At 36.2% G+C, this 21,268-nt stretch overlaps 3 protein-coding genes across 7 annotated transcripts; all 3 read right to left on the bottom strand.

Annotated features, from left to right (window-relative positions):
• Nucleotides 1-785: 785 nt before the first annotated feature.
• On the bottom strand, nucleotides 786-5,046 carry LOC118644039 (endocuticle structural glycoprotein ABD-4). The gene is made up of 4 exons (XM_012684614.3): nucleotides 4,926-5,046; nucleotides 3,459-3,631; nucleotides 2,730-2,991; nucleotides 786-1,058 (listed from the first exon to the last, which is right to left on the bottom strand). Exons 1-4 carry the CDS (start codon nucleotides 4,935-4,937, stop codon nucleotides 966-968), a joined length of 540 nt encoding a protein of 179 aa, XP_012540068.1. The 5' UTR covers nucleotides 4,938-5,046; the 3' UTR covers nucleotides 786-965.
• A 395-nt stretch (nucleotides 5,047-5,441) lies between these two features.
• On the bottom strand, nucleotides 5,442-10,752 carry LOC105838795 (stabilizer of axonemal microtubules 1). The gene is made up of 10 exons (XM_036293823.1): nucleotides 10,677-10,752; nucleotides 10,503-10,562; nucleotides 10,385-10,429; nucleotides 10,087-10,236; nucleotides 9,837-10,026; nucleotides 9,563-9,717; nucleotides 8,459-8,749; nucleotides 7,854-8,043; nucleotides 7,399-7,630; nucleotides 5,442-7,284 (listed from the first exon to the last, which is right to left on the bottom strand). The coding sequence occupies exons 4-10, from the start codon at nucleotides 10,210-10,212 to the stop codon at nucleotides 7,146-7,148; spliced, it is 1,323 nt and encodes a 440-aa protein (XP_036149716.1). The 5' UTR covers nucleotides 10,213-10,236; nucleotides 10,385-10,429; nucleotides 10,503-10,562; nucleotides 10,677-10,752; the 3' UTR covers nucleotides 5,442-7,145.
• A 608-nt stretch (nucleotides 10,753-11,360) lies between these two features.
• Nucleotides 11,361-20,787, bottom strand: LOC105838797 (folliculin-interacting protein 1). 5 transcript variants are annotated; one of them, XM_012684610.3, is made up of 12 exons: nucleotides 20,453-20,787; nucleotides 17,840-18,053; nucleotides 16,424-16,513; nucleotides 16,237-16,313; nucleotides 16,094-16,173; nucleotides 15,736-15,855; nucleotides 15,433-15,664; nucleotides 14,687-15,007; nucleotides 14,533-14,617; nucleotides 12,814-14,156; nucleotides 12,098-12,551; nucleotides 11,361-11,994 (listed from the first exon to the last, which is right to left on the bottom strand). In XM_012684610.3, exons 1-12 carry the CDS (start codon nucleotides 20,551-20,553, stop codon nucleotides 11,782-11,784), a joined length of 3,330 nt encoding a protein of 1,109 aa, XP_012540064.2. In that variant the 5' UTR covers nucleotides 20,554-20,787; the 3' UTR covers nucleotides 11,361-11,781. The 5 variants fall into 5 exon arrangements, with proteins under 5 accessions (XP_012540064.2, XP_012540065.2, XP_036149460.1 ...); XM_012684611.3 differs by having other exon boundaries at nucleotides 17,840-18,044; XM_036293567.1 differs by lacking the exon at nucleotides 20,453-20,787 and adding an exon at nucleotides 17,706-17,733 and having other exon boundaries at nucleotides 17,840-17,960.
• Nucleotides 20,788-21,268: the final 481 nt, after the last annotated feature.

Raw genomic sequence — 21,268 nt, 5'->3', positions numbered from 1 at the left:
TAAACGTCTCTTGGCATATCTCTTGCCTTTATAAATAATATACTTCTCTATGATAATTTAGACATGAGAAATAATTAATAATGAGATAAATTATAACGTAAAAATGTAAATGCTTTAAGAGAAGAAAAAAATTTTTTTTAGGTGTGTACACTGAGAAAAAAATTTGCTAGATACAAATAAATATTTTTTTGAATAGTGCTAATAACATATTTTATAGAAAATCAATAATATTTATTTCAAACAAGTAATATTTTCTAAATTATAGAAAACTAGTACTTGTTTTAAATAAATATTATTGATTTTCTATTAAATAATGTTATTAGTACTATTCCAAGAAATATTTATTTGAATCTAGTATTTTTTTTCTCGGTGTACAAAGAGAGAAAAAATAATAACGAAATAATTTGAAAAAGCTATTGAAAATGTAACAAAATGTCAAGTCCTCGCATCAAAGACAGAAATGTTCTACGACGAGCATAAAGGTGATAACGTCATGAATGAACGTGATCAGGAGTAGATCACTTCGCTGGGTAAGGCTCACTCTCTAGAGTCTAGATATTTTTTCTATCGCGACACAAGAAATGTCAGTTCCCACCCTGAAGAGCACAATTACGTTCCTGCGGTGGCGGCGCCGTCATAGAAAAGAGAGAGAGAGAGAGAGAGAGAAAGAAAGACACAGTAGAGGATTAATTATTAATGGAGCGTACAAAGAATGTCGGGATCTTACGTTGGAAAAGGATCGACGTATTGAGCAACAGTGGAAGGTTGGAAGAGCGAAGTCGAGCTTACCATACAAGCGATATTTCTTACTACAAATGTACATAGAATGAAGACAAGTGTATTTGGGGCGCGATGGGAGTAAAGTAACTTAACAACTTAATTGCTATTTCTTAATAACGGTATACAGTGCTGCGAATACGCTATATCGCTGAAACATCGACGGGAGGGAGAGGGGGAGGGGCTCACTATTGGTACTTTCTGTTGTAATCGTCTCGCCTGTCGACTTGCTGGCTCAGTGGCTGTTGTGGTTTTTGGGCTGCTGCGCGAGCATCTTCCTCCTAGAAGATAAACCGAAGCTTTATAAACTGTTCTCTAATTGATGTAAATTAGATTTTTTGTTGTTACTAATTGGCTTCAAAGATTAAAAGGAAATCTTTTTTCTTTAGATTTCTTTTTTATTAGAAAAAGAACTTTTTTGCCGGAAGCAACGTTGTCGCTGCTTGATTAAACACCAACCAAGCGTTAAATCCATTGACGCTGTCTGTTATTATACGAGATGCAATCGTGTCTCCAGAAAATTCTTTGCATTTCTATTTTCAACATCACTTCCTTTCCCCATTAAAAAATTTTATTCAAAGATTTGTTATTCGCATGTGCAATAATATTTAAACTTAAAGTTGCTACTATATTAAACAAACTCGTTTGACAGCGTTAGTTATCACGGTATGTAAAGTAATTTTAATTAGGTGTAGATATCTCAGCACGATATCATCCATCGATATCACGCTTTCTGCGGAACGTAAATAAGAGTATATAGTTTTCGACAAGTTAAAAGTAAGAACTAGTAGCAATCGCACCGACATAATAATTGACGAGAGTTGAAAGGGAAACGGTATGCGAGTAGCTACCTTCTTTCTTCACTTCGCGCAGGTCATTCATACCATATAGCGGTCTTTAGCCTTTACATTCGATATGGATCGCTATCACGATTTCGCAAGTACGCTCGTCGTACGCAGATAACTGAATGGCTTTTCGCAAACCCTGCTTGGAAACCGTGACCTATGTTGACTGTGGCGAAACAGAAGTCCTTCCCATAAGATCGCGGAGAACGTCTTCCATAAAGGTGAACATGGACGCGAACGGTGGTGATAAGAAGAAGGATATGAGAGAAAAGAGGAACAAGTGGGGATAATCGAGGACAGAAAATTGTGAATGGACTTTAACGTGCAATGAAGTAGTAAAATTTTACATGCTATTATACCGTCACGTAAATCTTGAATGAGTCTGCTGCTCTTTCAATACCTCATATTTCTATATCTAATAAAGCCATGTAACACTCTCTAATGTTTCTTTAATAGAATCTTAATCGTCAATATCTTTTGCATATGTTATGTGTTAATAAGAATTATTTATTTTGGGTAATCCACTCGAAATAACGTTAAGTGCAACTTTTATGCAAGAATGGGCATATAATAACAATTTTCTGTTAATTTTACACGTGACTCTATGCACGCGTTAGTTTTATTTAATTTTTATTAAGTCATTATAATAATGTATATATTTTTTTGTTTAGTCATGGCTTTTTTATGTGAATCTCCGTCGACATAGTTAAACTTTCTATCAAATTAATAAATAATAATAATATAACAAGTGATTTTTTATTAGTAATTTTGTTTTAAATTGAAAAAAACTCTACGAGTTGAAGTTGTTTTCTTTTCTGTTTTTGTAATAAAGTTTATTATCTTTTAATTTGTATCTTTTAGTGCTCGTAATTTTATCTTATCAATGAGCAAATAGTTTATTGCTACCCGTAGTGCATTAAACATATTTTCAATCTACTTTAAATTAATATTGTGCAAGTAAAAGTGCCAGCATTTTATTGCAGCATTGTTAATTGGATACCCATAGCGTGGAGCTTCGTGGAATCGAGTGGTGCGATTTAAAAGTGATCGTGGAAAGAGCATAATGGGGGTTGGACGGAAGAGGAAAGGTCGTGAGTATATACTTACCTCTTGCTGACGAATACCCGCATAGATGAGGTCGAGGCCTTTCTGGATCTCCGCGCTAACGGGCGGTGGCGTGGGAATGTGATCGCCCTGCGCGTGAAAGCCGGTCTCGTCGGCGGTGTAGTGAATGGTGATCAGCTGTCCCTCGGGACTCGTGTACGAGAAGGTGCCTTGCTGCACGATCGCCTCCGCCCGGTCTTCACCTTCGCCAATGGTCTTAATGTAGCCGCTTTCCTCGGCGATGATATTGTTGCCCGTTTCGTAACTGCGGGATCCAAATCGTCCGGTCCGCATGTTAAATAATCAAATTGCGCAAAAACGGCCGGCCCAGAAAGCCGGATCAATCCGCGTTACGTAATGTTAAAGTGCGCGCTGGCGAAATATTCACACGAATTCGAGGCATCAGATATATAACGCCGCGGTCCAATACTGGGTCCAATATTCCATGTAATCCAATTCGCTTTCGGAATCGAATTACGTGGAACTCGCGTGAAGATTTCAGTATATGACATGACTTTGGGATATATATGTTGGATCATTAGCCAAATTTTTTTTTGCATACGTGATGTAAGAGACTCAAAGAAAGATATTTTGATACATATCTTATGTATATATAATATTACAATTGTTCAATATTAATTATTTTAAAAAGTTATAGCTGGCATTGTTACTATAATAATTTAAGAGATTATCTTTTCTTTAATTTTAGAAAAAATATACTTGTGATTTTACCCTATTTTGTAAGTCCCATCGTGTTCCTGCTGCTTGTTCCAGTGCAAGATTGGAATGGGCGTAGTGCTTGTTGGTCGTCTGATATCAGCCTGATGTTGTCCATCATCCTGCTGGTAGTTGCGATGATAATTTGAATCTTGCGCCACTGCCAATCCCAGAATCACTGCTAACGCCTGAAAAATTACGGATGTTAGTTTTTCTTGGTTAGTGAGTGCACGATTGAGATACATCTCGGGAAAAAAACTTACACGTATGTTTCAAAATTAGGTTACAAAACGCATGTGCGTACATCATTAAGCATTATATCACAAGATTACGGATTACATCAATTCGTTCCCTTTCTAATCGGCATTATGAGATTAACGGATAAAATGATCGATGAGAATAGACGCGGAAGAGTGTAAAATGAAGCCCAAAGTGGATTTATCGGTTTCTCTGCTACGAAATCGGGCGATGCACTCTCAGGAGATGAGTGAAAGTGAGAAGCAAATGCCAACACGGGTCATTTAACTCCTGACCCGCAAACTCGCACAGTTGGGCCCGTCCCATTTTATCCAACCTACCGTGAACCCCTTCTACATTATTCTTTGATATCACATTGCTTGTTCCGTTGCGATCTCGTCCGTCTATCAATTTCATCGATTAATTTTCACAAATTAATTTTTATAGCGGCTACTGCTCTTAAAATTGTATTGAATTTATGATTAATTCCCAAAATAATTAGATAATTGTAGAGCTTAAGAAAGTTTAAAAAAAAGAAAGGAAAAATTGTGATAATTTGAATATGACGTACATGGATAACGTTATTTATTGTATTAAAAAAATTGTACCATAAATGAGAACATGTTTAAATATTCGAAAAAGTAGTTCTGAAAAATAAAGTATAAACTTATGTCATTCTCTCTGGATTATGCAAGGCTTCAGGATTTTAATCCCACGCAGTTCTTGTTTCGTCATTTCAACGATGCATCTCACGCATATAAATTAATAAATGCAAGTTGTCGCAATGTATCGATGACAATGGCGGCTTCTTAAGATTCTACAAGGGTCACGTTTTTCACTACTTATCTTTCATTAAGCAAATTTTTTAATTTAAAAAATGTTATATAATTTTTTCATTTTTTGACTATTTTAAATTTGATTAAATTTAATAAATAATAAAATAAAATTAATAAGCATTTAAAAATCATGGTTTATTATTCTCAATTAACATTAACTTTTTATTTTAATATAAACTTACTGTATCTGTCCTTGAAATTAGAAAGATCGCCAAAAAAATTGAGTAAAATAAATATGGATCAAATTAACATTAGTTAAATTGATTATTAACGTATTTTTTCTGCGACAGAGTGAACAATACACGTGTAACAATACAAAGAATGCGAAATTATTTTTTCAACCCCGAAGAGGCAGAGTCACATCGCGCTTAATTGACGTTTCGGAAGGCAACCCTTCACAATTACTTACCACGTATTTCATCCTGACTCGATAGATGTGCACCTCGTCAACAAAACGGATAGACGTGAATGTGCTACGGGAGTATGGCAAACGCACGGAGATAGTCGCAAACGAACGAGATCGACTGCGATCCCAGGAGAGGAAAGAAATCCCCTTTTATACCGACTCTCACTTTATCCCTACTCGAGGAGGCGATGGGCTTCGAAAGATGCTTCGTATGCTTTATAGCAAAGAACCTACATATCCGTCGAAGTAAATGCGTGTGTGGGATAGTCGCTTCCTTCGTAAGAGTTTGTGTCGAGACCTCCCTGAAATCCCGATACCAAGAAGCATCTTGCCCCGATTGTCGCATTATCACACGTGACCTTAGTCTTGGCCTGAGGTCTATTGCCATTCTTTCAATAACTTTCTGACAATCGCTATTGTTTGTAGAAACTTGTCGCACTTGATTTTATCTACGATAAAACTAAATAACTAAATCGAGGTTTAGGTGAATTAATAAATAAATCTACTCGTATCGCCGTTAATCTTAAATATTACTATGCTTCATAAAAGATTATTTTCGCGATACATATTTATAGGCCTGCAAAAAAAGAATTCATGTGTACGTAAGGCAAATTATATCCACTTGTAATTTTCACATAATACTGAAACGTGAGTGGATTTTTTTCTCGAATTCAATTATTTTTATTTCACTTCGCGGAAGGCGTCGCAGATGATTCGAAACTTTCGTGTATCGCTTCGCGATTCGGAGCCGGATCTTCCATTCGGGTGCACGTGGTTTCGCAGTTTTTTTTTATGAGACCAGCAAAACAATGGGCGAGGAACACACTTCTAATATGCATACATATGCATCAGAATGCGCGTAATAATGCCATCGCAACAGCCCACGATCGATAGCCAGAGAGTGCGCTTCCGATTAGCGCAACACGTTTGTTGTTGCGCGGCCTTCGGATTGCTCTCCCGTTTTCGTCTTTTCATTTTTTAAAGAAAAACTAAGAAGATGCAGCGTTTAAATAATAATTATATTCCCACACAAAACTTGTTTGCAAATGATTCGAAGAATGGCTGGAAATGAACTGAACTAATACTTATAGATCTATAGTTCATGAATGCGTGTGTGTGATGATTTATATATTTATATATTAGAAAATGTCGTATCGTTTCACATTAGCATTTAATTAATCAATATTTGGCTGCGGAGATGAAATTTAGCGAAAGTAGATCCGGTTAGATTAGTCACGTGCATAAATGAATAATTGGGAGAGCAAGCCGTCCAATCAAGCCGAAAAATCATACGTGTCATAATGTTATGTATTATCTAAGTTTTGCAGCGCGCAATTCTTGCGAAATTAATTTCTTAATAAAGTCTGAGCATTTGCAGTAGGATAGCGTGCCTCCTCCTGGTTTTCCCCGCGATCTGCTGCTTCGAAGGCGTGTAAGGAAGACACCCCGAGATTATTACGCAAACGGATAGATATGCTAACTACTTTCACGTAGAGGAGCCGGCGAGGAGCCGTTGACTTCCGACGCGATATGAAATTCGCATTCTTATGCCTGGAGGCTCTTGATTATTATGTACATACGGGCCGATGTTCTCTACCGTCGCTTTAACGCGCGTATAAAGGTGCCCGACGAGCGCATCTCTCACGCAAGATACGGCCGCGGAATGAACCGATCATCGATTATCGCAGAATGTCAAACTGTGATGTAATCGTTATATATAATACTTAATGCCAGACCAGGTTACGTAGCGGTAATCGCCGTTACGTCGAATAAGGTGGTACATTTAATGTACCACCTCATTGTGTAATTGTTGCTTCATTACAGTGCGGCGGTTGTTGGCGAGAGAGAAAAACGTTTTACACATCCCGGCTGAAACGTGATTACGATAATACGTAGAGGCGCGATTGTGAAATTGCCTTAACCGTTTTACTGATCTTTCGCGTGGATTAACGCATTATTGAAAAGTCGCGGTGCACAAGGACATTTTATTATCGGAACATTGTACATGGTCGGGACAGGCACAAACGCCTGTACGTCCGTCTGCGCTCGCGTGACTTCTGCAAAATACCGTACATAAGGGGAGGATTAAATACACATGTATTAACATATTAAGACTATCCTCGCTTCGCACACACCTTGTTTACTTACTCTCTATTCATGATGCGGGGCAGGACTGCTGCAATGGCACTAAAATGTAGTAACAATGGTAATTGTCATTATTCGCTACGGGAAAGATGATAGAGAGAGAGAGAGAGAGCGAAGGTTTGAAAAATGTCTTAAGGATTTACTTTCGTAGGCGTTGGCAGGGGGATAAAAGGCGGAGCAAGGTGGCAGGGGGACGAGCGTTCCAGGCGGCATGTAGCTGTCGAAGAATATTGACGCATAAATCGTGAAATTCTAATTGACGAGGTATGCAAAAACACACAGCATGAGATTCTAAATTGCTAAATGACTAGATACAGAGCGAGGCTCGAACCTTAGATTGTACGTGGTATTGTCCTCCATGGGATTGACGGATGAATAAGGCGTAGCCGCAACCCATGATTTCTCGACCTGGTCCGCGGGCTCCACCGGCTGATAACTCAGTCGCATCGTGGTCTCGGATTCCATCGGAACGCCGGACGGCTGGTACTTGCGTATGGGTGCGTACGTTTTAATAGGCAGCAGGCATTCGTTCGGTATATAAGACAGCTTGTGGGTCGTGCAGGCTGCAACATGATCATACGTTAGAAATGAAAAAAAAAATTACGAGGCAGGATCATCAGGCGATGTCTGAAATTCCTTTCAGAGAAGGAACAGCACGCGCGCGCGCGCGCTCTCATCTCTTTGGATGAAGAAATAGTACTTTCTCTGACCGACAAACACGAAGTAAGATATCAAAGATGCTAATTACGGCAATATTATTTCATATACGGCTCTATAAAGACTTACATTCCAGCGGCAAGGGCGAGAAAGTGAGATTGTTCTCGGGTCGGTGCTCCGCCGGCGGTATCACGCGTTTCCACGTGTAGTCGTTCTTCTGCGTGGTTTCCTCCTGCATCGGTCCTCTACCTAGCAACTGCCTGTCGCAAGGTGTCATAGGCGATTCCGGTTTGACGCACCAGTTGCCCAGGAAACTCAACTGCAAACGATAATTCGGAAATTCGAATATTTAGAATTTTGATTTGTTATAAATTGCAATCTATTATCTGAAAAGCTGCTCGTGCAATTTCAGCTATGAAAAGTTCTAAGCGAATAACAGGGATTGTCTCGTCGCGGACGTAGTCCGGGATGTTGAAACAACCGAAGCCGGCGGACGTCCTCGATTTTTAAGGGAATAGTCATTGTTGTCTCAATTCGCTACAATAGCGTTATGGCTAGCTAGAAAGAAGACTATCGAATCAATCTGCGCGGCGATGCAACGACTGTTGAGCAATTCGAGAAAATTATCACGTAACCGCCGCATAATGCACTCGAGAGCGTAAACCGTCGACCCGAATTAGTGTATCATCCACGAGTCGAATTCACCGTGAAGATACGATTCAGCGTTTGCACACCCGATTGACGGTGTCGTGGGAGAGCGGACACGGCGAGAAAATCATATTGCCAGACTGGCGAATGGGATCCGGCGGCTTGTCACCGCCGCACCCGAAATAGCTGAGTCGATACGTGGTGTTGTCGTCGAAGCAGCAGCCGGCGTTTAACAAGTTTTCGTGCTCCTCGCGGCTGAAAGGTTCCGGAGGTTTCTCGCCGCAGTGCGGCCAGTAACTCAGTTTGTAAGTCGTGCATCCGTCCATCGGCGTCACCGGGTGATGGTATTCTCCTTTCTGAGTCCATTTCATTTCCTCCTACAAAGAAAATAATAATTACATGTATCTGATATTTCTAGTTAATTAGTAGAGAAAAAGAATTTATTTTTTTATTTAAATCACTACACAAAAAAGCAAGTGTCAAATTAAGTTCTATGTACTCATATAAACGCGTTCATTGTTTTATATATGTATACGCAATATAATATGTAATGTTTTTAGAAGAATTTAAAAATCTTGAATTTTAACAATATTACAGTCTTATTTCAATACTATAATTGTTATTTTAATATAATATAATTATTTTGATTATTTTATTCTAAGAAAATTATAATCTTTGATTTGAACATAAGTATTTCTGCACTAAGAAAAAAAATTGCTAGATACAAATAAATATTTCTTTAAATAGTGCTAATAACATATTTTAGAAAATATTATAGAAAATCTATAATATTTATTTCAAACAAGTAATATTTTCTAAATTATAGAAAACTATAGTACTTGTTTTAAATAAATATTAATGCTTTTCTATAAAATATGTTATTAGCACTATTCAAAGAAATATTTATTTGAATCTAGTATTTTTTTTTCTTAGTGTATCCAACATTTTTTCCTTCCTATTCAAGAAAATTATTCTTAAATAACACAAATATCATTTTTTTCTGTGTAAAAATTATTAATGCAATTAAAAAAATATTGTACATAGTAAATATTTGAGAAAAATCGTTCAAAATATAATTATATTTAAACAATACATACACAAAATTATTTAAATTACTCATCAATTATAAGAAAGAAACTTAAAAAATTGATAAAATAAAATAAAATTTTGAAACTGTTATTGAAACTTACTTTTACGGGAGCCTCGTTTGGCCAATAGCTAAGCCTGTATGTCGTACAACCTTCCATCGGCACATCCGATTTGACATATTTTTTAATAGGCGCATAAGATTGTATCGGAAGCAAGCAGGAGGAGTTATAGTAACTCAAGCGATATGTCGTATCATCTGCCTCCCACCCGCGATGTTGTTATTAATTAATTGACTAGTATATTTTTGTCATACATTTTGTTTTTCAAAATTAAAATTATAATAGATAAATATTGTTATCCAGTGATGGGAATTACCAGACAAAGCGGCACAGGGAAGATACAAATTATTTTGCGCCTTCATGAGCTCAGGGCGCTCTACGCTTTTCCACGCATAATCGTGTTTGTGCGTCGTGACGTCTTCCATCGGACCTCTACCCAACCATTGCCTGTCGCATGGCGTTATTGGCGGATCTGTTTTCACGCACCAATTGCCAAAGTAGCTCATCTGGAAGAGCAATCAGATTCTAGTCAACGAGTCGTTTTAAATGCAAAATATTGGTCATACTTTGTGTGTCGTTTCATCAGACATTGGCGCGTCATCGCATGTTAGATTATCTTCAGGACGAATAGATTCGACAATGGCTCCGGGACCTTCCCAATAAGAGAGACGATACGTTGTGTCTTTATCCATCGGTACGTTCGATTTCCAGTAATACTAAAGAGAAAATTACAGAGGCAGTTTAGTAGCGGCAAATGAGCAAAAATATATTCATTTGGTATTAATTTCGCATAAATATACATTATTTTTAAAAATTATAAAGGAAATGTCAAATTATTTATTAAATTTTTTAAAAATTACTTACTCGAACAGGTGCAAAAGATTTTGGTACCTCCGGCTGAACATATTTCTGTGAAAATTATTTGCTTTGATTTATTCTTTTAAAATAAACAAATAAATATAATGATATAAATTAAACTTACGTAGCATGTAGGTTGTGGGATACAACAGCAGCAGCAATTGCAGCTTTCATCATGACCTAGCTAAATATGTTTATTTTTCGAAAAAAAGTAAACCAAATAAATAAGAAATTAGAATATTAAATACAATTGTCAAATACAATTGTAATAATTTTTCTTTTTGGCAACAAAACTCACCCGAAGTTTATTTTTTGCCTCAATAATCGACAACTGAGGCTTTTGTTTAGGTCTAAGATAATAAAGATAATCAGTATTTGTTTTTTAAAAAGTAAAATTTGAATAAGAAAAATATGGTTAGTATCGAAACCAAATGTCAACAAGTTATTGCAGTGTCAGCTCACGGATCACGGGGACAGATCTCCATGTTTCTTGAAACAATTTGTATCGACGCCGAGTCTCACTTTGAATATCACAGAAAGACAACAGGAAAATTTAGTTAGATATAATTTTTAAACGTTTTATTCATAATTTTTAAACGTTTCGGATGATAACAAAAAAAATGAAACAACCGAATCGCATGACGTTATTTATTATTACTAGTTCGAGATAAGGCGAGTGTTTTAATTCATTGATCGATCACATTATCGCATTATGCACAGAGAAAAGTTGCATTTGAGCACAATGCAATTGATTAATCAATGAATTAAAAAAAAAATTTGCCTATGTGTTAAAAAAATTTCCAATTAACGAGGGACAGATAAATTTGTTTTATTAAAGTTTGTTTTTGATCTATGGTAAAAAATTTATTTGCATTTTATTTATTTGCAGATTAATAAAATAATGCCATTTATTTAAATAATTAATTAAAATTATTTAAAAAATTTCTTCTGGTTTGAAAATAAAAAAATATACAATAGGATAAAAAATTTATTCAGAATTTATTAATTCAATGTGTACAATTGTAAATTCGTTTGAATCGTGTAAAAAACCAAATATGGACAGTATATATATATATATATATATATATATATATATATACAATACATATATTAATTAGTAAAAAATCATCAGCTAGTGTTATAAGAACGCAATTCATTTAAAAAACGCAAAAACGAATGACTAAACGCGAGAATAAAATCTTACATAACTATAATCTAATTTAATTTACGCGCGCATGAGTAGGTATTATGTAATTTCATAATCAAACATTGATTATGAGATTATGTTATTCTGTGAAGATTCATTAGTCTTTCTTTTAATTTGGATATTATCATATATTGGTACGCTACTCAGAAAATATCTATCAAAATAATGTAGAAATAAACCGATATTAACAACGGATTTAAGTTAACGTAAGACCAAATCGTTGCGCTATTTCCGGAGAATGAGTGGTTGCGACCGCGAGTAAAAGTGGTATGTCGGCTGCATCGAGATCAAGAGCGTTTGTTAAGCTGTTCACATTGGCGTCGGATTCTTCCATGGACATCATCATCTCCGCCAAGACTTCGCTTCTCAACCATAAATCCCTCAGTTTAGCTTCTAAAATGGCTATGCACTAGGACAGAGTTTGACTCTAAATATTTACTTACTCAGGAAAGATTTAGAAAAAAAAGAGACAAAAGGAAATTTGGATCGAATTGAGATGGCAAGAAACTTACATGAGTAGGAGAGTGGTATTTTCGCCATACATAGGCGAAAGATTCCAGCATATTTGACACCAGACGCGACATTCCGACAGGTAGCGGAGGACTTTGCCAGGGCGCATTATTCGACAAGATTCCGACGTGCCACGTGTCCAGATCGGCCAGCACGCAGAGTGCTTCCGCAACCGGTTGATCGATCGTCGGAAATCGGGCGGTGGCCATAACTTCATCCCGCATGTACGACCACCACTTTTCCTCCGATTCAATCTCAGAATTGTCCTTCTCATCCTCTGATAGTTTCTTCTTTTTTCTCCTCTTCTTTTTCTTAGTTATCCCCTGTAGCACCAAACCCCACGTGTAGCCTGTACTTATGTTAGCCTCGTCATTCATCGCCTTATTTCGTATAAGAGTTTTCGTGAAGCCCATTTCTTTAATTAATCCAGTTTTGACTTGTGAAATTTTCTGCGATCTGTAACAACAGTTATTATTGAATTATTGTAAAATCAAATGAAAAAATGACAAAAATAAAAAAATAAAAAAATTATTTCGTTACGAAGTGATAATTTCTAATGTGAAATTAAGATGGAAAACTTCGTCGTGCCTACAGTCCAAAAATCTAGATTTTTTTGACTAATTTTTAATTAACATAATTTCATGATTTTAGCCACAAAGAAATCACATAGAGACTTATTTTTAACGGGTATTATATTATTTTTCGACAATTCACTGACTGTGGCATTGGCAACTCCACGACACTGTTAGCTTCCATCAGAGCCTCAAGACTGTTGGATCGCGACAGCCTCGTGGTTCTGCCGCCTTCAGAACTTCCACACGTCCGCAACACCTCCGTCGCGTTCGTCGGCGTCTCCAATAACTGCTTGCTGCTGTCATAATCTTGCGAGGCAGCATATCCTTGACCGTTGCACTTCAAGCAAAAGCCTATGGACCTCGCACCCATACTGGATGTCGTTCCCGGGGGCGGTTGTATGCTTTTCGACGATTCGGGAAAGTTTCGCTGGATGATCTTCCTCAGTACACCCTCCGGAAGTTGCGCGGATGTACTAGGTAATCTCGTGAAAGTGTAAGAACACTGGCAGTTGCTGCCGAGACGCGGCCTCAACGGTAACTTCGCGGGTTTGTCTTCCCCACCGAGGGTGAAGAAGACCTGCGATTCCTTAAGTTCGTCAACAAAGCCACCGTTCGCGCCAAGCGGTAACTCGGGTCTGCTGTAGAACATCTTGAGCGGATCTACGTTGTTATTCAAATAATGCAGTTCAGCCTTTCCGCTCGCAAGACTCTCTTCGACATTGTGCGCCCCCAGCTTTTTCTCAAAACTTCGCAAGGGAAATTGAGGGAAATCTAACGGTTGACAACCTTTTGACGTGATGTCCTCTTGCGATCCGATCTCACTAACGATTATTTTTACTTCACTCGACGCCTTAAAATTCTCTTTGTCGTCCTTAAGTTGATCCTTCTGCATCAGTTCGTACTTTTCGCTCTCGTGATTTTCACGCGATGGAAATTCCTTGACTGGAAACTTGAGGTCCACCGGCGCTTCGGTCGATTTCGTCATGAGCGTGTCAAGGCCGGATTTCATGGTGTCGCTACGCTTCAGGGGACTGACGGACCGTGAGATTCTCGATCGTTCCGCAGGATACCGTAGAGTGCATTGCGCATCGCCAGTTCCGGTTTCGGACGGCTGTGCCGACTTGCGCGACGGTAAAACGCGCGACTCGCGTCTGCGAATCGAGGCGTCTCTTCGTTCGTTGAACGCGCACATCGACCTCCTGTTACTGAATAGGTACGGCCGTTTGCTGCGAGCCTGCTCCAGCATATCCGTCGCCATCTGTACGTCTTGCTGCGATGTGCAACGATATTCCTGACACTTTCGTATCGTCCCGCTGCGGATGAAGTAAGATAGGAACGACAATACGGAATTAATTAGATCACTTTTGCGAGGGTCGCCTGCAACTACGGTATGTGCTACTTTCACGGGATTGCCTAGCGCGCCATACAGATCGCCAAGTTGTGCCCACAATGGATTGCAAGAATACCAGCCACCTAGCTTCTCGATCTGAAAACAGGAATAAATTAATCACGGAAATCTTATAAATTCTTGTGAGATTAGTAATTAATATTTGATATAATATACGTTAACATAATTTTATTAATGTATATTAACTTATTATTAATCCTTATATAAAACTTTTTATATACTTATTTATTAAATTATTATTATAAAAATATAATAATAATAATACATAAAGTTTATATATTTATTTAATTCTCTTTTTATCTATTAAGTCAGAATGCTTCATATACTGCTAATACATTTTTAAAACATTCTATTATCTTTCTGATTTGCTGATTCAACTGATCATATTTAATTCATACTATTTCTGCATTTAATTCCAAGAATCTTTCTCTTTGCTATGATTTTTTGAACTTACCATATGCCGATCGTTAGGAGATAATACGGTGTACACCCAGCCAAGATGATACGTTAATACGGCAGTTACCACGGTGCTTAGAAAACTGAAAGACGCTGAAATAAATATCGAGACTTCAATTCACGCAATCCATGATCTACGCGCCTACACTCACAAATTTGTTGATTTTGTATCGATTTCGTCGAACAATTGACACATCTGTTGCAAACTGCGATGCAGGGTGTTTGTCTTCTCGTTCACCGTCACGGAGTTAAGTAGAACGTCGTGCCACAGTAGAGGCGTGCGGGTATTAACATCAATATCAAGAAGTATATGCAACAGCGAAATGACAAATCGGGACGTCGCATTGCACATTCTATCAGTTAACTGCATCCTCTTGCAGTTGATGTTGCTAGTTTCGATGCAAAAATATCGCAAACGATCGAGCATCCCTTCTAAGAGAGCCATGTGTTCTAAAAGCCGCATCTTTATTTGGCTATAATTTAGAAATATTTTCGTCTTTAACAATTATCAATTGTTTATAATTGAAGGCATGTATATTTATATTTATTTATATTACTCTATTTAAAAAGAGAGATAAAACGTCTTTTAGTAGATTAAATAAATAAATAAATAAAATTAATGTAATTTATTAATATAGACTAATTTTATTAATATAAATTAATTTTAACGTGAACTTAACATAAGTCGTGAGATAAATTGTCTCTCAATTTTCTCTTCAAACGTTAATTATTTTTTACTTAGAACGGTATACATTTATTTTCTTAATATTTACTTTCTCAATTATATAATGAGAGAAGTTCTTATTTAAAATAATTTAAAATAGTGTCTGTAATTCACACAAATGTAAATGTTCTTTTTGTTTTAATAAAAAAGAAAACACGTAACATAACTTTATACCTTTCACGACCCTGAGCCAATCGCACTAACATCGTTAAACCCAGCCTGGTTTTGTGTCGCTTTGCTTGTCCATCACGTCCGTCGCTTCCATTCTCATTCCAGTGCTGCATCCCGAAGGCGTCGTCGGAGTCTGATCGCCCAAGGGAAGTAGAGACTGCCCTCAACCATCTTCTACGCAAGCTGGTAAGACTGCCAATCCCGGAAGATCCATTACTCTCCAACGATTGCGAACCTGGATCAGCATCGCGTGAGCTACGATGCACTCCCGACAATGAATCGCTCTAATCGTTGGCATGAACTTACTGCCCGTCGGTGGAGTTATGTCTATGTCCCAGCCACTGCCGATACTCGAACACGTCGAATTCTTTCGTGGACCCACGTGCGAATCGTTACTCGACAGATTGCCAGAGCTCGGCCGGGATTCTGCAATAGAAACCTAATCAGGATTTATTCTGGCGCTACCTAAATTCTTCCAAGTATTTGTCACGTTTGAGTTATTATTATGTCTGGGATTAAATAAATTATTGTGTAAAGGAAAATAAATTTAAAATTTATACTATAAGTATAAAAATGTGTGTAAACTTATCCTTATAATCCACTTTTCTTGCAAAAAATAAATTTTTGTGACATACAAGAATAACGATGTCGTCTACATACTTACGAAATGATCGCATACTAGTATTGCTGGAAGTAGAATCTATGTGCATGGACCGACCGAGTCCTTCATCCGAAACTTTTTCGCTATAATAAAACAATACAGAATTAATCTATAATAGAAAAAAATGGCAGAACAGTATGGTTTACCTCTTGCATGTGCCATGTTCAGTCGCCGGAAAGATCTTTGTGCACATGATACATGGTGGGGAATTCATTAAATGTACCTTAAATTAAAAAGAAAAATTATATGATATAATTATATGAAATAAATAAAAAGTAAATCTCCACGTATTTTTGTGAAAAAGTTTAAAAGCATTTATTTTATCGAACCTACTTTAAACGACGATCCTCTGTACGTCATTGCTACCGTGCCGAACACCATTTCGCTCAGAAGATTTACGTCATCTTCAATAGTTTTATCCCGCTGAAAAAGTTAAATGCTACATTTTATTAACAATGTTCAATATTTATAGACAGAAATGTAAATGTAGTTAATTAAAAAAATTTTTTTAATCTCCGTGTAATTAAAGATTGCACTATATTTTTATCTATAGGAATAGAAAAATAATAATTGCTGTAGTAAAAAGTAGAATAAAACAATAAAATTTTTTTGCATGATTAAAAATGCAATAACATGTATATTTATCGTATATACATATATTACATACATATATATTAATAAATTAAAGAGTCTTACAATTTATAAGATTATTATTAGCGGAGACCCGGGCAGGTTCGCTAATCTTTTAGAATTTTAGTGATAAAATAATTTTAAATATTTAATTGTTGCAATTGACTATGTAGCTATAATAGAGACAATCTTCCTTTACATTTAGATCCTATCGACGATACTGTAAACCATAGAGTTCGTCTGTAATAATTACAACATCAACACGCAGCATGACTAATTATCTGCTCCGGTAGCGGAGCAGGTGCGCTAGCAGCTCCGGACAAATCAGTACTACATAAAATACATATAATTATACACTGTACAAAGCGTTAAACTAAGAAATTATACAATAAGATACCATATATAATATTTAAGTACTTACAATTTTATTTAAACTCTAAAACAAAGGAAAATAACATTTTATATAACGTACTTGATATGAGCAGAACAAATTAAAAAATACAAAATAAATATAAAAATATTATTATGTATTAAAATAAATTAACGTATATATGCACACAACAAAAAATACGAAAGAAATAAGAACATATTATTAAGTAAATTAGTAAACCTATTTCATCTGTTCATTTTTGCAATTTTAATAATTTAAAAAATAAAGTTTACTTTTATTACACAAATCAATGTATCACATATCTGTAAAAATTTTTATTCTAATTAATATTACATTACTTAAGTTCATTCATTTTTGATAGAAAATGTCAGGAAAAAAGTTCCAGATATCTAAAACTTTAATGTGCTCAAATTAGTTTTCTCTTGGTTTTACCTGTAATATTTGCCCAATTTTTATAAAAATGAGAAATAAGTACTTTTATACTAAAAGAAATGTTTTATGATTCCATTTAAACTATTTTTTTTCACAATAAGTACATAAACAAAATCATAACATAAACGATGTATATAAACAAATAAAAATTTGCGTACCTACCTCTGCTGCGAATCTACTCCAGTCTCCCCTGTTATTATTACAGTTTTGAATATTATTTGATTAAGTTCCTGTTTATAATGTGTGTTTGACTATAAATGTGTGTGAATAAATAATATATAAAACTCGATGATTACCTCAAACTCGCGAGCAGTTCCTATGTTAAAAGGTGTCTCACATTTTCCTTTAATAATGTTATTCACCGTAGTACACACGGCTTCATTTTTATTTTGGTGCTTTTGTATCGTCATCGAATCAAAGAGAAGTTTTCTGCCGCGCCATTCACATTCTCGAAATAGCAAAATTCGTACTTGATCCGTTCCAACTTGCAACACGGAATTCCTACAATAACTTAATAAAATGTATCAGTTTATTTGAAAAATTTTGTTTGCATGCAAGATGTTAAAATATATATATGTATAATAAAAATTTAATAAAATAAAAATAAAATTTTATATTTATTAATAATAATAAATTAATTAATAATTTTTTGTATTAATAAACATAATTAATCTTTTCACATTAAAATTTATTTAAGAGAGCATATCTAAACGAGCAGAATATCAGTATAAGTTTGCGTATTTTTGTTAAAAAGAAGAAACAGATAGAAAAGCTGTGTTTATTATTCTATTCTAAAAAATATATTGTAACGATAAAAATAATATTTAAATATGATCTTAGATTGTTAAACGCGCTGCATGAAGATCAGCGCATTCAAAGATCCATGTAAGATATATTATATCTATTATTATATAGTGTATATACACATATATATATATTATTTTATATATATTAATATTTAATAATCTTTCTTGTATCTAAGTGTTCTTTTCTATTTTTCAGAATCTTTTCCCGGGAAAAAATGTTTCATATAAAAGCATGTATAAGTATATATAAAATATGTCCATATATATATATTTATATTAGTTTATCCTTTCTTTTGTAAAATTTCTGTTTGATATAAAAAATAATAGTCACACTAAAAAGATAGAAAACTAATATAAACATATATGGACATATTTTATATACATTTATATATGTTTTTACATGAAACATTTTTTTCTGGGTTCTTATGGTCTAATAATAATTAGAAAATACATTGTGTTTATAGCAAATACAATAAATATAACAAATATAATAATATAACAAACAAAGAAGCCATCGATAACCCACGCTACGTGGACAAGTTACCTAAAATTGGCGCAACACAGAATATATTAATGAAACAAATACGTCACGCTTTTGCTTTAATAAAATATTATTTGTTTTATTAGTGTATTGTTATTAAAATACTAAAATTATTTTCAATTTGGTTGTTGTTACTGCTAATATGTACATATTTTTTGTGTAAAAATAAAACGGAATCAAAAACAAATACTCAAAATAATAAAAAAAGCAAACAGTAAAATATTTCCACCTAAAATAGTATATTCTCTATAAAATTTTTGAAATCGTTAAAAACAAAAATAATTCGCAATGTAAAAGGTCTGAAATGTCGGATTTTCAACACGGCAAAAAGTAAAATATCTTCAAATTCTAATGAAAGTTTATATTAAAATATTTCAGAGAGTTACAACTTTTATATTACTTCTCTTATTATTATTTTAATGAGTCTCGTGTAAAGACATGTTTATTTATATAATTTATTTGCATAATGTGTTGCAATCTTTGACTATTTAACTATGGACTGCTAGTAGCCCGTAGTCAACTAAGTTTACTGAGTCAACATCTGCAACGTTACAAGATACTAAACGAGAAACGGCGAACTAATGTACGACGCTATCACAGATAAGTGTGTGTGTGTGTGTGTGTGTGTGTGTGTGTGTGTGTGTGTGTGTGTGTGTGTGTGTGTGTGTGTGTGTGTGTATACCTGTACTGTGACGTTATGCTAGTAGACGACACACACTTACATGTGATAAATCTCTATATCTGCGCACACAGCTGAACATAATACCGCATGGTATTTAAAACTCCCGGGTTTTTGGTATTTGGTAGCGCTACAGATCGTTGTCATATTGGATACGGAACCTCTCACTTGCTCTAATGGTAAAATAAATGAAAAATAGGCTACTAGCAGTCCATACTTATATATAGTCAAAGGTTGCAATAGTTTTTCCCTAGGTTAGACTAAAATTGCAAGAAAATAAAAAAAAGATTGAACGATTCAGTAATAAAAGCTGGAGTAAGTCAATGTGTGTATGCACGTGCAGCATAAAAATTGAGAGTCAGCCTGAAAACTCTGATAAAGCCTTCATATCTCCCTCGAATGGAGAAGCCTCGAAGCGCTTCGTCGTCGGCGCGCTCACTCTGACGTCGCGTTGGTAAAACAGTCGCAGATGCAAGGAAGGAGAAGGAGCCAAGTAATCGCAATGAAGCAGGTTAGGGAAACGGCACAAAGCGTTATTACTCTTTATTACAAAATTTCAAGCTTCCAATCAGCCGGCCGAGTCAACACGACGCTGCCGTCACTTTTGTTCCGCTGTCCGGTCGATGCGGAGAGAAAATGCACTTCGCTCCGCTTTCTCCCCGTAGCGCGAAAAATTCTGTCTTTATCTCCGGCGCTAATGCAGAATGACGTTATATGACTGGCGAAGGATCGAAACGTGTTATGTTACAATAACGCAACAGGCACAGCGCGGACGACGCGATGGATGCTGCGCCAGTCGCTCCGGGGGGATCGACGAGTGAAAACGGCGAAAACAGAGCAAAAACGCGCTCCGAAATGGAGTAGCGCGATCTCTCTTGCTCACCTATCATTCCCAGTTGTTCGCGCGCTGGACACTGGGCTCTCGGCACTTTCGCGCGGACTGCTCTTCCTCGCAGGTAGCAGCTTATCGAGCAACGGCATCATAAAGCCACGGCCCGTCGTCTATAGTTATCGCATCGGACCTCGCGGATCGGACCTGCGTCTATCATGTCACGCGGAACTGCACCATACATGTTCGCGCGGGTATAAGACTCTTACTGTAAATAAAGTCACGTGCGGAGGAGTCATATGATTTGCCCGAGATAATAGCTCAGCGTCGCTGACGGATCGCATGGCCGAGGCCGCAATTTGGTGGAACGACTCCTACGACTTTCCAACCGTTCGTACCTCATCATACATTATACAGTTTTCTTTTTACATCGTGGGATTTTCTCATCTGCCGCATGATATTTTTTTTTCTTCTACGCAGATTATCCAAAGGGAATTGTAAATTTCACGAGAAGTCATGGACTATAACCGACCGACGACTCGTGCTTGGATCATCAGTAGATCCCGCGAGATGGAGACACCCGTTATACACGTCAAAACTAAGCGGTCTCTTCGAAGGCACGATAGGTTTGCTTAGAATGCTTAGATCGGACATGTATTCGCGTTGCGTATCCCAGTGAGAAATAGTACATCGAATCGACATCGATTCAACATCGAAATCATCATTTCGATGTCGATTCGACGTCGAATTGATGTCGAATTCATTATCGTTTCTCGCTGGGATTTAGGCCTGTTTCTATCAACTTTAATCTAGATTAACTTTAATCTCGGTTTAATTTACTTGTTATCTCATTCTAGTTCCAAAAATTAG

The sequence above is a fragment of the Monomorium pharaonis genome, chromosome 11 (assembly GCF_013373865.1).
Source record: "Monomorium pharaonis isolate MP-MQ-018 chromosome 11, ASM1337386v2, whole genome shotgun sequence".
NCBI lineage: Eukaryota > Metazoa > Arthropoda > Insecta > Hymenoptera > Formicidae > Monomorium > Monomorium pharaonis.
Note: the sequence above shows the minus strand (reverse complement) of the source record. Positions and strands in the feature narration are given on the sequence as shown.

Bases quoted from the DNA above. Each gene is read 5' to 3' on its own strand.
- LOC118644039 (XM_012684614.3), bottom strand. The intron at 2,992-3,458 runs GTAAAATCACAA...TGGATCCCGCAG, and splicing joins GATGGGACTTACAAAATAGG to TTACGAAACGGGCAACAATA. The intron at 1,059-2,729 runs GTAAGTATATAC...TTTATCTTCTAG, and splicing joins CGGGTATTCGTCAGCAAGAG to GAGGAAGATGCTCGCGCAGC.
- LOC105838795 (XM_036293823.1), bottom strand. From the start codon at position 10,212: ATGGATAAAGACACAACGTATCGTCTCTCTTATTGGGAAGGTCCCGGA. The intron at 8,044-8,458 runs GTGTGCAAACGC...TATCGTTTGCAG, and splicing joins CCCACGACACCGTCAATCGG to TTGAGTTTCCTGGGCAACTG. The intron at 7,285-7,398 runs GTTCGAGCCTCG...ATTCTTCGACAG, and splicing joins AATACCACGTACAATCTAAG to CTACATGCCGCCTGGAACGC.
- LOC105838797 (XM_012684610.3), bottom strand. From the start codon at position 20,553: ATGATGCCGTTGCTCGATAAGCTGCTACCTGCGAGGAAGAGCAGTCCG. The intron at 14,618-14,686 runs GTGAGTGTAGGC...AGCGTCTTTCAG, and splicing joins GATACAAAATCAACAAATTT to TTTTCTAAGCACCGTGGTAA. The intron at 14,157-14,532 runs GTAAGTTCAAAA...TCCTGTTTTCAG, and splicing joins CTCCTAACGATCGGCATATG to ATCGAGAAGCTAGGTGGCTG.